This window comes from Typopeltis vanoorti, chromosome 14, assembly GCF_054136105.1.
Source record: "Typopeltis vanoorti isolate ZY-2024b chromosome 14, IOZ_Tvanoo_1.0, whole genome shotgun sequence".
Taxonomy (NCBI): Eukaryota; Metazoa; Arthropoda; class Arachnida; order Uropygi; family Thelyphonidae; genus Typopeltis; species Typopeltis vanoorti.
The window spans coordinates 80,073,156-80,086,019 of NC_143562.1; the positions used below are offsets into that span (position 1 = coordinate 80,073,156).

Here is a 12,864-nt window from a genome sequence, read left to right on the forward strand (position 1 = left end):
TGTATTTAGTTTATGATATTTACATGTATTGTCAGTTTCATAATTAAATGTACAGAATGCTATTAGATGACTACTTCCAGAAAGTAAAGGAAAAAACTTATCACAAATCACAAATGTTAGGGTCAAAGGTTTGATGTGCTCTACTGTTTTATGAAATATACAAATTTACAAAAAAAATTATGCTAATTACCTGACAATAAGAGATCACTGCCAACTAGTTCATTTAAAAGTGGTAACATGCTGGTATCTATCTCAGGATAATTTATTTTAGATAAGCGCAGCCAATTATGTTTTCTTTGGAATAAACGTACATAAAGCATCTGACTTGATTCTGAAAATGCAATAACTGAATATGTCAATCAAATTAAAAATAGCAGAACTGTTTTAAAAATATGTGATTTATAGTATATCTCAATAAGAACACTTTATATACACTGCTTGCAAAGAAAATCAATTGACAGCCATTGGTCAAGGTACATCATACCATGTGTCTCTTTCAACGAAAGATGAGTTAGTCAGTCTCATACAGAGGTAGAGGATTTTTCATCTCCGGAAACTCGGGTGAAAAACTCCTCTAATCAGAACAGGAAAACCAGCTCTGTGAACACACACATGGATCTACATTCAAAAAATACATACTTAATCCCTCATTAGGAGGGGTCAACCCATCCTAAGAGATGGGGAGAAGGGGGGGGGGGGAACCATATGAAATAAATGTCATGTAATGAGTCACACATCTTGCAATTGGCATAAATTGGAGGAATATGATGCTTCCAAGTCAGTGCAATTGTGTCTGGGTGAAATGGCTAAGAGAAACAAGCTGAAGGAATTTCAAAGAGGTGCTATGATATGATGCCATGTTGCAGACCTATCTGTTCGGCAAATTGTTGAAAAATTGGGCCATCCCAGGTCGACAATCAGTGATACCATACTGAGATGGAAGTGCAGAGAACTAACTGCAAGTGTTACCTGCAATGGATGACCCATCACACTCACTGAACGTGACTGTAGGGTGCTATGAAGGATAATACGTAAAATCCACCATTTGTCAGCTGACAAGTTGAATGGAGTTCTGGGCACTAAATACAACACAAATCTGCACAAAAAACATCCAGAACCGAGGCTCACAACATTGGTTTCCATGGTATGACTGTAATATGCAAGCCCCACATTAATCAAACCAACATGCAGTATCGTATTCAGAGCATGTACAGTAGGACGTGGAAGCACGAAAAGCTGTGTTATGGAGTGACAAATCATGCTATACCCCCAACCAAGAAGATGGATGGGTGTGAGTGTAAGTATGGTGAACGTCTGGGGAGAAAAACCTCTAACCAGAGTGCAGAACTCCAAATATGAAATTCGGTGGTGGCGATATGATGGTATGATCCTGATTTTACTGGTTTGGCATCAGACTTCTGTTTGTGGTGCCACAAACAATGAGCTCTGAAAATTATCTGAACATACTGGATAATGCAATGCTTCCTACTTTGTGGCATTTCTATGGAAGTAACTATTGTTTCTTTCAGCAAGACAATGCACCATGTTATAAGGCTGCTGCTGCTGTAACTGCATAGTTTGTGGACATGAATGTCACCACACTTAACTCCACAGAGCCCGGATCTCAATCCTATTGAACATGTGTATGATGCCACTCATATCCAGCACTTACAAAATGATTTGAATAGGCTGGAAATTTGGGCAAACGAAACTGGCTAGTTTAATGTTAGTAAGTATAAAGTTATGCACTTTGACGTGATGAGATTTCAGAAGCATATTATATTAGCTAGGTGATGCTACGAGCAACTGATAAGGCTAGTGATCATAATGGTGGATAGGAATTTAAAAGTCACATACAAAAGCTGCAAATGCAACTCAGAGAATAATTGCGATAGTAAAGCAAACCTTGACATGTGAGGATAATGAAGTCATTTTGCTTCTTTATAAGGTCTTGATAAGACAACACCTGGATTGTTGTGGGCAGATCTGCCCTCCCAGGATCTAAGGGGATAAAATTGCTGTGGAAAGGGTGCAAAGAAGAGTTACAAAGATTACATTCAGGTTATAAGATTTAGATTTTGAGGAGAGATATAAGTATGTAGATTACAGACTCTGGTTAACAGGAGAAAGAGGGGTGGTATGATAGAGGGCAATAAACTTCTGAATGGGTGTTACAGGATATCATCTGATGAAATTTTTCACTAAATAGAAGGTGGGGAGAGAACACAGGGACATCCACAGAAGTTAAGTCTGTTGCAGTCAAGAAAGGGATTAGAGCATAGGTTCCCAAAGTGGGTGGTACAGTCCCCCCGTGGGTGGTACAGTCCCCCCCGTGGGTGCTGAAGCCTTCAAGGGGGGGCTATAGTGGGATCAGAAGCATTTGGGGGGACGTTCAGGCAGTCTAGGGGTCGGTGGCTCTTTATAGAAGAAATTAATAATATATATTTAAAAATTGATTATTTTTGTGATTTTGCGATTAGATAATCATTTAAAATTTAAATATTGCATTTTAATTCATCTTATGCCCATCTTACACGATCAATTTTTTTATCAATTTTCTATTTCAATTATTTAATCATTTGAAAATTTACCGTGTCAGATAGAAATAGATGTCAATTTTCTATTTCAGAGACATGTATATATGTGTGTATAATAGGTTATGTTTACAGTAGCAAATATATACGTTATATTTCATTTCAAAATATATATAAAATATATAAAACCACTCTTCTAATTGATTTGTACAAAAATAAACCCGATTTTATATAATTTATATAATGGGGGCATTACAAAATTTGTCTTGCAAAGTGGGCGGTGGCCCGAAAAAGTTTGTGAACCTATGGATTAGAGCTAGATTTTTCTCTCACAGAGCAATGAGAGTGATATAGCTTGCCTTTAAGAGTAATGAGTGCATCTAGAGTGAATAAATTTAAGAGAAGGTATGAAAGCTGGTTTTGATGATTTACATGACTCCTTGACTCCCTGGAGCTCTCAGATAATAATAATAACTGGAGTGCCAGGTGAGGTCAAGGAAGAATGGTCGAAAATTCCCAGCCGTGGGGTTGAATGTTTGTGATTGTCTGTGAAAATAATAGTGGTGGTGGTGAGCAGTAGATGGTATTGGTGTAGATGATGCAGTTCGCTATACTTGGTGGAGACAGAGAGCTGTAGAGCAGGTGTCCTGCATCAATGAGTCTTTGGACACTTTGGAAGTGTCACGTAATAAACTTAATAATAACAATAAATATGTACATTATTGAAAACATCAAAATTGACATTACAGATTACATAAATGTTCATTCTGATCAATACAATGGGACTATCAAACAAAACTAGTGTGTGTGTGTGTGTGTGTGTGTGTGTGTGTGTGTGTGTGTGTGTGTGTGTGTGTGTGTGTGTGTGTGTGTGTGTGACTTTTCATACATTTTCATATATTTCATACTTTCCCTTAAATTCATTCATGCTAGATGCACTCATTACCCCTAAAGGCAAACTATTCCGCTCACACATTGCTTGGTGACAGAAAAACCTGGCTCTTATCCCTTTCTTGACTGCAACCAAACTTAACGTCCATGGATGCTCCTGTGTTCTCTCTCCACCTTCCATAAGGCGAAAATTTTCATTAGATAATATCTGATATCACAGGTTGCTTAAGGGTTAAAGCTGTATAACTGAGAGGAGACCTCTGCAAAGCTTTTAAAAGGATGCAGAGAACTGACCAGGGCTTCTGACCTAACATGTATGATCCTCAGCTTCTCGTGGTGCACCCTGTTAAGTATCTCCCTGGATACTGAATGAATGAGGATGGGATGCCAATTTGGGATTTAACCAAACAAATTGTATTCTTATTGGTTCAAGCCACAATGTAAAATGATGGTACAACTAGTAACAGAATTTCATGCTGACTGGGGTGTTGCCCAGTTAAACAAGGCCCTCGTTGTTTTTGCCAGAGAACTGGAACAAACAGCAAAAAGTCAGCTACTGGAGCAAATCCTGAAATATACCCCAACTCAACATTACCAGAGTTCAAGATTGGCACTATCAACATAAGAAGCCTGAATGGCAAAGAAATGGAATTAGCAGAAGAATTGGATAAGTACTAGATTGATATAATAGAGGTGACCAAAATAAAAAAAGACAAAACCCAGTAAGACCTTTTGTAAGCAATAAACACAAAATGTTATATTCTGGCAATAACAATCAGGGAAAAGAGGGAGTAGCCATAGTATTCAACAATAAATAAGAGACTAATCAACTTGAATGGCAGCAATATCAAGTAGAGTGATGTGGGCAGATATCAGAATGGGGAACTGGACAATGAGACTTATTTGGGCTTATAATCCCACAGAAGGTTCTACAAAGGAAGAAATAAAGGAATTTTTTGAGGCATTAGAGAAGGCAGCTGGCACAATGAAAAAAGAAAAGTGTGCTGGTTGGAGATCTAAATGGCAGAAGAAGAGGAAATGATTACCAGACATACAGAAATGCTTGGGGAAAATTTGGAGAAAAGCACAAAGCTAATAATAATGGCAAATGCCTGCTGTATTTCTGTTCAAGCATGGATTAGTTATTACTAACACCATGTTCCAACATAAAAATGTGCATAAATTCACATAGAGAGAAACAAGATGCAAGAAATAAGAAAATTTCCATTGACTATGTTACAGTTCATAGCAATGTTTCCCCACTGGCTCAGGACACAAGAGTATACAGAGGTCTTGAAACTGGAAGTGATCACCATTTAGCTTGAGCAGGATAAAACTGAATAAAACTGAAAAAGAAGAACTGATAACTAATAATTAAGGAATTGACAGCGTAGACTAGAAATATAAATTAAATAAACTTTAATGCCAAACCTTTGTATATCATTCCTCTATCTTGTACTCTGGTGACGTTTCCTTCTCTTGGTATTCATCAGTGCTTAATGTCCACTGTTCGTTCGGCAATCCACTAATATTGTCAATCCATCTCCATTTATATCCTTTACAACACTTCACAAATTTCTAGTCTATGCTGTCAATTCCTTAATTATATAACTATCCTCTCTACATGAAAAGAAGAACATGTAAAAAAGTTGAGCAGCTCTCAGACGTGAACCTTAGACTAAAATACACAAGCATTATTCAAGAAAAAAAAACAGTTTGAGAACAGGAACCAAACCTTGGAGAGTCAGTGGAAAACTTTGACTGATAGAGCCAGAGAGGCATGTGATGAGGTTGTCTGCAAAGATAGAAAAATCAGAACTCCATGGTGGACACAGGAAGTTAAAAAGGCAGTGAAGGAAAAGAAGAAACCATATTGAAAGTTCCTGGTAAATAAGTTAAATTGTGCTTTTAGAGAATACAGAGACAAATGTAAGAAAGATAACACTGTGTAAAACTAGATAACCAAAAGTCATGGGAAGACTTTTAGTTATCTAGTTTATTCCCTGACTAAACTGAATAACCATTGTAATAAATTTGGTATGCAAATCAGCAATAACAATACAAAGAGAATGAAAACAGGCAAAAATATTGAAAATATCAATTGTGTTGTGAATGTAGAACCTATAGAACAAGTAAAACATTTCAGCTACTTGGCACAATTTTTGGTGAAGATGGTAAATTAAATATGGAAATAGAAACAGCATCAACAAAGCCAGTATTACCATACTGGCTTGGTAGGGAGTCAAATGAATACATTTATATGGAATAAGAGAGAAATTAATCAAAACACTAAATCAACTATATACAAGACATTCACACTGATTTTAACTTATGGATCTGAGAGCTGGGTTAGAAATAAAACACTTGACCAAAGACCACAGATGAGTCTTGAGAAGGATTGGGGGGGGGGGGATTAACAGATGGCATCATGGCATCTTGACATTGTTAGCATCCAGGAATGCGTTAGCAGAGCTAATCTCAGGTGGTATGGTCACTTAAACAGAATGGGAGAGGAAAGATTAGCAAAACAAGTGTTTTCTGCCAGGGTGGCAGGAAAAAGATCCAGGCGAAGACCAAGATGTAGGTGGATTGATACATTAAAAAGTGCCTTAGAAGACAGAAATATATGATCTGATATTGTTGGAGTCTTCACAGACAGCAGATTGATTTGTAGGGAGATTGTTGATAGGAAGTTAGGTCATTCCAGTTGGCACTAAAATTATGCCAACTGGGATGACCTCAGGAATATTTATTCTGCTTTTCCATGGTCAGATTAATGCTTTCACACTCATGATCCAAACATCTGCAATGAACTAGTAATCAAAATTTTCCTCACTGGAATGAGAGCCTTCATCCCCACTCCACTTCAAACCCCTGTGTATCCAAGCAGCTTATGTTCAATGGCTTAAATTAAAAACTCCAACTTCTCAATCAGCTTACACAAGAGCCAGAAAAAATGTGTAAAAAAGTTATCAGCAATTCCAAAACAGACTTCATAAGCATGAAATGCAATAAACTTGCCTCCTGCTCAACTGGTAGTCAAGTCCCTTATTAAGGCTGCTGGGTGTAACTTCTGCCCTTCCATGTTGCCACCTCTCTTGCATCCTGATGGCACTATGGTAACCTCACCTAAGGAAAAGGCAGACCTCTTAGCATGTTTTTTTCTCTAACTCCTGCCTGGACGACCAAAGCAAATCAATTCCCATACTTCCACAAACTGTTCACTACATGCTTCTTCTGAACTTCTGCCAAAAGGATATCAGAAAAACTCTCATTAATCTTGATATTAACAAGGCTCCTGGTCCAGATGGTATTCCTCCAGTTGTGCTCAAGGTTTGTGCTCCAGAATTCCCATCCTGTATCATCCATATAAACTTTAATATTCTATTGGTATCTACCCAACAGCATGGAAGCAAGCCCACATCCCGGCTGTACCCAAAAAAGGAGACAAAAGTCAGTCATCTAACTATTGTTCCATTGTTTTCACCTTGGTACTTTCAAAGGTGATGGAGAAAGTTATCAACAACCAGTTTCTTTGTTACCTGGAGACTCATCAGTTAATTAGAAATCACCAATATGGATTCCACCATTCTCATTCTACAGCTGACCTCCTAGTTAATCTCACCTACCTTTGGCTTCAAGCCATGGAAAACTTTGGAAAAACTCAGGTTATTACTTTTGATATAAGCCATTTGATCATGTCTGGCCACCAAGTGTACAAACTGTCATCTTATGGTCTCCCTTCTATGCTCTGTGACTGGACTGCCAGCTTCCTCACTGGTCATTCATTATGTGTCATGGTGGATGGCTTCTGCTCATCAGATTTTCCCATCAATGCTGGAGTACCTCAGGGTTCTGTGCTCTCACTCACACTCTTCCTCCTTTACATCAATGACCTCCTTTCTCTGACTTCAAATCCTATCCACAGTTTCACCAATGACAGTACTCTTAATTCCTCTTCATCATTCGATAAACCCTGCAGTACCTTAATGCTAGATGCCTCAATATATTCCATAATCAGTGACTTGAACATTGATCTCCTCAACATCCTGAAATGGGGTGAAGACAACTTAGTAAATTTCAATGCTACAAAAACTCAAGCCTGCCTTATACCTCATCTCCTCTCATATTTGATAATGTTCCAGTTTCCTTTCAAGATCAACTTTCTCTTCTTGGGTTGAATATTATATCCAGTTTATCATGCCACAAACATATTACTCACATAGTCTCCTTATCCTCTAAAAAGCTTGGTGTTCTTTTTCCATTCTAAACATGACTTCTCTTCCTCTCAACTCGTAATACTTTATAAGTCTCAGATCCATCCAACTTTAAAGTTCTGTTCCCACATTTAGGGAGCACCCAAGACCTCTAAGAATTCTTGATGATATTCAGAAGAGGGTAATCTATTTAATAGATGACCCTTCCCTCACAAGTGCCTTTTCTATAGGTATTTTCATGGGCATTGCTCCTATGAATTGGCTACTACATTCCTCCACTTTCTTCTAACAACAGAAGACTAGAGCAACCACTGGCAAACACCCATACAGTCTAGCATTGAACACGAAAAAAACCAAATTAACTTCTCATCAACTTCCTTTATTCCATCCACCTCTATTCTTTGGAAAAATCTCCCCCATACTTTTTCCCAATGAGTACAACCTCCTACTCTAAGAAGTAAATCAACAGGCTACATTTTCAGCTCAATCATTTGCCCACACATGGCACTGTAGTGCCATGTGTGGGCAAGTGATTAAGGTGTTGTGACTTTTCATGTGTGGGGTCAACATAAAAAATAAATAAATAAAAATACCCTGAACTTTAACTACTGGCCTTCAGTAAAGTAGGTGTCTAATAGAGTAGGACACTGACTGCACTTGTTAACAACCACTCTGCAGCGGCAATGCATATGGAGGAAATAGGAAATGGAAAAGGGGATGATACTGCAACATCAAAAGACTTGTTAAAGAAAATTAAAAAATAAACTACGATATTCAGATAATGCATGCAGAGAACTAATGCAGTGTTGAATGAAAATATCTAATAGATAAAGGAATAATATACTTAAAAACTGTCTCAAATTTACCTGACTTGAAGATCTAAAAAATTTTGGGATATCAGTAACATTTTGAGTAAATATTTCAGCAAATATTTTAATGATAACGATGAAACAGTTTCAGTAAATTTGATGAACAAATGGTAATGAGTTCAAAGTTGTAGGGAAGTATTTAAACATACAACATCTTTATGGCAGAACAATTAGTTCTGCCACGAAGATGTTGTATGTTTAAAGAACAGATTACTATTTCTCTCAAAACTATTTGAAGTTGTATACTAGCAATTTCATCATCAAGGTTTTAGTCAAATGAATCTAATAAAGGAGAAGTTGAGGTCATCAATGAATCCTGTCATCTTGATTGATTTATTGATGATTCATATGAATGACACCCCCCCCCGCCTATATGACTTTATGCAAGCAAGGACACACTGCAGGCCATACGAAGCCCTTATGTAAATGAAACAGTAGGTTAGTGGCATACATTTTAAATCCACATTGAAAGGAGAATATATTAATCTATAATTATGTTTAATGTGTAGTAAGAATTAAATAATGTATTACTTTATTTTGTCATCATAACATTTAGTTTTCAACTAAATGTTATGATGACATTTATAACAAACAACATTTATATTCAGTTATAACAAAATTTATAGAAAGTAAATTGATACATTGAGGGAGAAAAAATTTTTTGTGGCTAATAGATTTAGGTTATATGTCTGGAGCTCTTTACATATATATGATATTGTAAAACTATTGCAAAAAATAAATAAATAAAATAAAATAAATAATAATAAATACAAATTATGATTCCTTGGGGACAAGAAGTGGCAGAGAGGATTCAAAGGCAATTAATCATTGAAATGGTAACTAGTCTATGGAATGTTCCATGAAAGAAGTGACTGAAGGTGATGTAGATAATGAAATTGAAGCGATGAGAGAAACAATGCAATTACATGGCATCCTTCACAGGAGACAAAACGTAAACTCTAGTGACTTGAAAAATGATTAGCATGTAGAACAACAGGAGCAAGAATGAAAGTGAATGGGAAAACATATGAAAGAGTGAAAAGGGAGTAAGACGAGGTTATTATATGGAGATTCTAGGATAAGAGGTGATAATGTACTTAATGTGACAAAAGCAGGTTTCACAGGATTGAAGAACAAGGATGTTAGTGAAACTGTTAGTCTGTAAAAGGAAGAAGTGAAAAGGTTCACTGTTTTGGCCGGCACAAATGATTTGAAAGATGAGAAACACAAAGAGAAGATGTGGAAATGAAAAAGTTGCTGGAAGAAGCAAAACAGAAGAATGAAAATGTAAAGGCTAATGAGTCTGCTGCATCGGTATGACAGGAATGAATTGAGAAGGGCCTTGATTACTAATCAGTCAAGAAGATGATTGTGCAGGAGGAATGGTGTACAGTTTATAGATGTATAGAGCATTGGCACACCCAGGGAGGAGGAACAAGGGGCCCTGCCCCCCCCCCCCCCCAAAAAAGAAAAGGAAAAAAAGACTAGAAAATTTTCAAAAAAATCTTTTCCTAATTAAAATTCTTTTTTTTTTTATTATTTATGCTGTGTCGTGTCTTCTGTTTCTATACTACTTATGAATTTTTTGCGGTCACATAAGGTGGGAATACTCTCTGGCTCTCGGGAATCACAGCCGTTGTGAATGCAAGGCGAACGAAGTAGTGCTCGTGCGATTCTTTGTTTGCCTGAACCGGGCCAGAGATCACAGGTATCATGTATTGGCGATCACTGCAGATGCTGAGTCATAGGTCATATGCAATGCATAGTGTGTATTCTCAAATCGTCTACTCAATCCCCCCCCCCCCCCAGATTAAATCATGAGGGCTCGTCCCCCCACAAGATTAAATCCTGAGTGCACCACTGGTATAGAGTGAATAGGATGGACAAAAGGACTTGTATATGCCTGATGAACTGCATCTGAATAGTTCTAGAGTTAGATGTTTGGAGAGAATGTTGTTCAGAAAGAGGCTACAAGTGCAAAATCAGGGAGGTATTAGGGAGGAATATCAGTCAAGGATTCAGTCAAGTGTGATCCAGCTGTCCTTGGAACAAATGAATATCAGTACAGAAAAATCATGCAACAACATTACGCAAAAGTAACTGTGACCCCAAAGGAATACTGAAATGCACTTATATAAATGCCGGAAGTATCAGAAATAAAGGAGAGGAGTTTTGGGCATTGGCCAGATCGACTTGACACAGGCATGAGCAAGATCTGGTTGACAGAAAATGATATAGTTACAAGGATAGAACATAAAAAGAGTATTGTATTTTCAGGGAGGATAGAAGGAATAGGACAGAAGGAGAAGTATTTCCAATGATGGCTGAAGAACTTCAACCAACAAAAACAGAAGTTAAGGAGGATTTTGGAAGTCTGTGTAAATTGGTTCATTTGTGGCCACATGGTGCAAGATAGACACAACAGGACAAAATATATTGTTGCTTGCTGCTATAATTACTAATATTCTGAATCTACCAATGCCATGCACTGGTAGATTAACTCAATGAGTGCAGGCCAAATAATTCTTATGGGGGGGGGAAGGAAGGGGGGGGGGCTTCAACTATAGTGACAAAGATTAGGAGGAAAGGGTACATGGCAAGATGGAAATGAATTTGTACAGTTACTAAAGGATAATTACCTCAAACTGAAACAGCCACTCTGCTGCTGATCGAAGAAAGCAATCATGCAGTCTTGTTCTGGACAGTTGCTAAACACATGGAATTCTCAATCGAGAAAGAATTTACATAGAGATAAAAACCTGCTGTTTATGACCAACTTAGGAAGAGCAGCCTGGAGCAGTGCCATGGCTTTAGTAGCTACAAGGAAAGAATATCAGTAATGCATTGCAAGGCAAGTTATTAGGGATTACTTCAGAGAGGCAGTATTAGACCACATATCTAGAGTCAGAAGGATAAACCAAGTGGGAGATAAGTAGATGAGTAGCAATATAAAGAAGCAGAAGCTGAAAAAAAAACGAAAACGAAAGAAAAGAAAACATTGTGGAGAGAATAATATAAAGAAAAAAATGATCAGCATGCTCATGATCACTACAAAGTGCAGGTAAGAAGGGTGACATATGAGAGAAAATTAGCTAAGAAAGCCAAAGTAAATCCAAAACTTTTTTTTGCTGTTGTTGTTATGTAACAAAAGTGACCACTTTGCAGGGGTATATCATCAGGGCAGAGGTTTTTTCAGTTGCCAATGTGACAGAGACTGACGTGATAACTGAGACAGATGAACTGGAGTGCTCGGCAAGTCGAAAAATATCAATGTGAAGAGAGCAGTGTGAATGGATGGTATGTCAGTGTGTTTGCTACCAGAATGTGCAGCAGAACTGGCATTGTCTCTGATAAAGTTGCTCAATCTAAGTTTCAGCTCTGGCAAGTTTCCAAGGGAGTGGAAAGAGAGTAAGATAGTTCCATTACATAACTACACTCTTGCTCAGTGTCCATGGATGGCCCCTAGTTCTCCCACCAAAAGACCTGTTCTGAAAAATTTCCCCTGAATTAATCTTGTAAAAACCCTTCAGTAATTTGAATGACTCAATCATACACCCCTTTTCCACCTGTCAACCAATTTCTGTAACCCACAGATCTTCAACCTGTTCTCGTAAGGTTCATTCCATAGACATTTCATGCAGGAATATCAAAGAGATGGGAACATATGTGGAATTATAAGGCAGGTGATTATAATAGTTTTAGACTTCAACTTGGGGAAGTTTCATGGAGGGAGGAATTGGAGGGACGGGATATCATTAGTGCTTGGGTAATTGTGAAGGGATATTTGTTAGCAGCAATAGTAAGCTGTATACCACGAGTGAAGAAGAGGACACAATTTGGAGTAAAGTGGATGGCAAACAATATTAAACAGGAACTACATGCGAAAAAAAGGCTATGGAAGAGATATAAGGAGACAGGTGAAGAGAAGATGTATGAAGAATATAAGACACAGGCCAGAAGAGTGACTAGTGTGGTAAGGAAAGCTTAACTGGAATATGAGAGGAGATTGGCCCTAAGATACAAAGAAAATCCTAGGGAATTTTTTAGCTATTTCGCCAATAAGAGGAGAAATGACTGTGGAAGAATGATATTGTGGGATAAAAATGGGAAAGTGACTGATGCAGAGGACATAGAGGAATTGTTCAATGAACATTTTATTAGAGTATTTCTTCCTAGAGGAGTTAGTTTTAATACTAGAGGGACAGGGTAGGTTCGAGGTTTAGAAGTGCAGGAGGAGAGTGTGTTATAGATGCTGAGTACTCTGGATATCAATAAAGCTGTGGGACTGGATGGTATTTCACCACGAGTTTTTAGAAATGTGCAAAAGAACTGACAGCTCCTTTGACCTGGCTT

At 37.7% G+C, this 12,864-nt stretch overlaps 1 protein-coding gene across 6 annotated transcripts in view; it reads right to left on the minus strand.

Annotated features, from left to right (window-relative positions):
• LOC150099700 (fanconi-associated nuclease 1-like) overlaps positions 1–12,864 on the minus strand; it is a 346,925-nt gene that overhangs the window by 291,865 nt on the left and 42,196 nt on the right. For all 6 annotated transcript variants that reach the window (XM_090403992.1, XM_090403994.1, XM_090403995.1 and 3 more), the window contains exon 3: positions 191–331. In XM_090403992.1, coding sequence (XP_090260118.1) covers positions 191–331 — 141 coding nt within the window. The remainder of the gene's footprint in view (positions 1–190; positions 332–12,864) is intronic.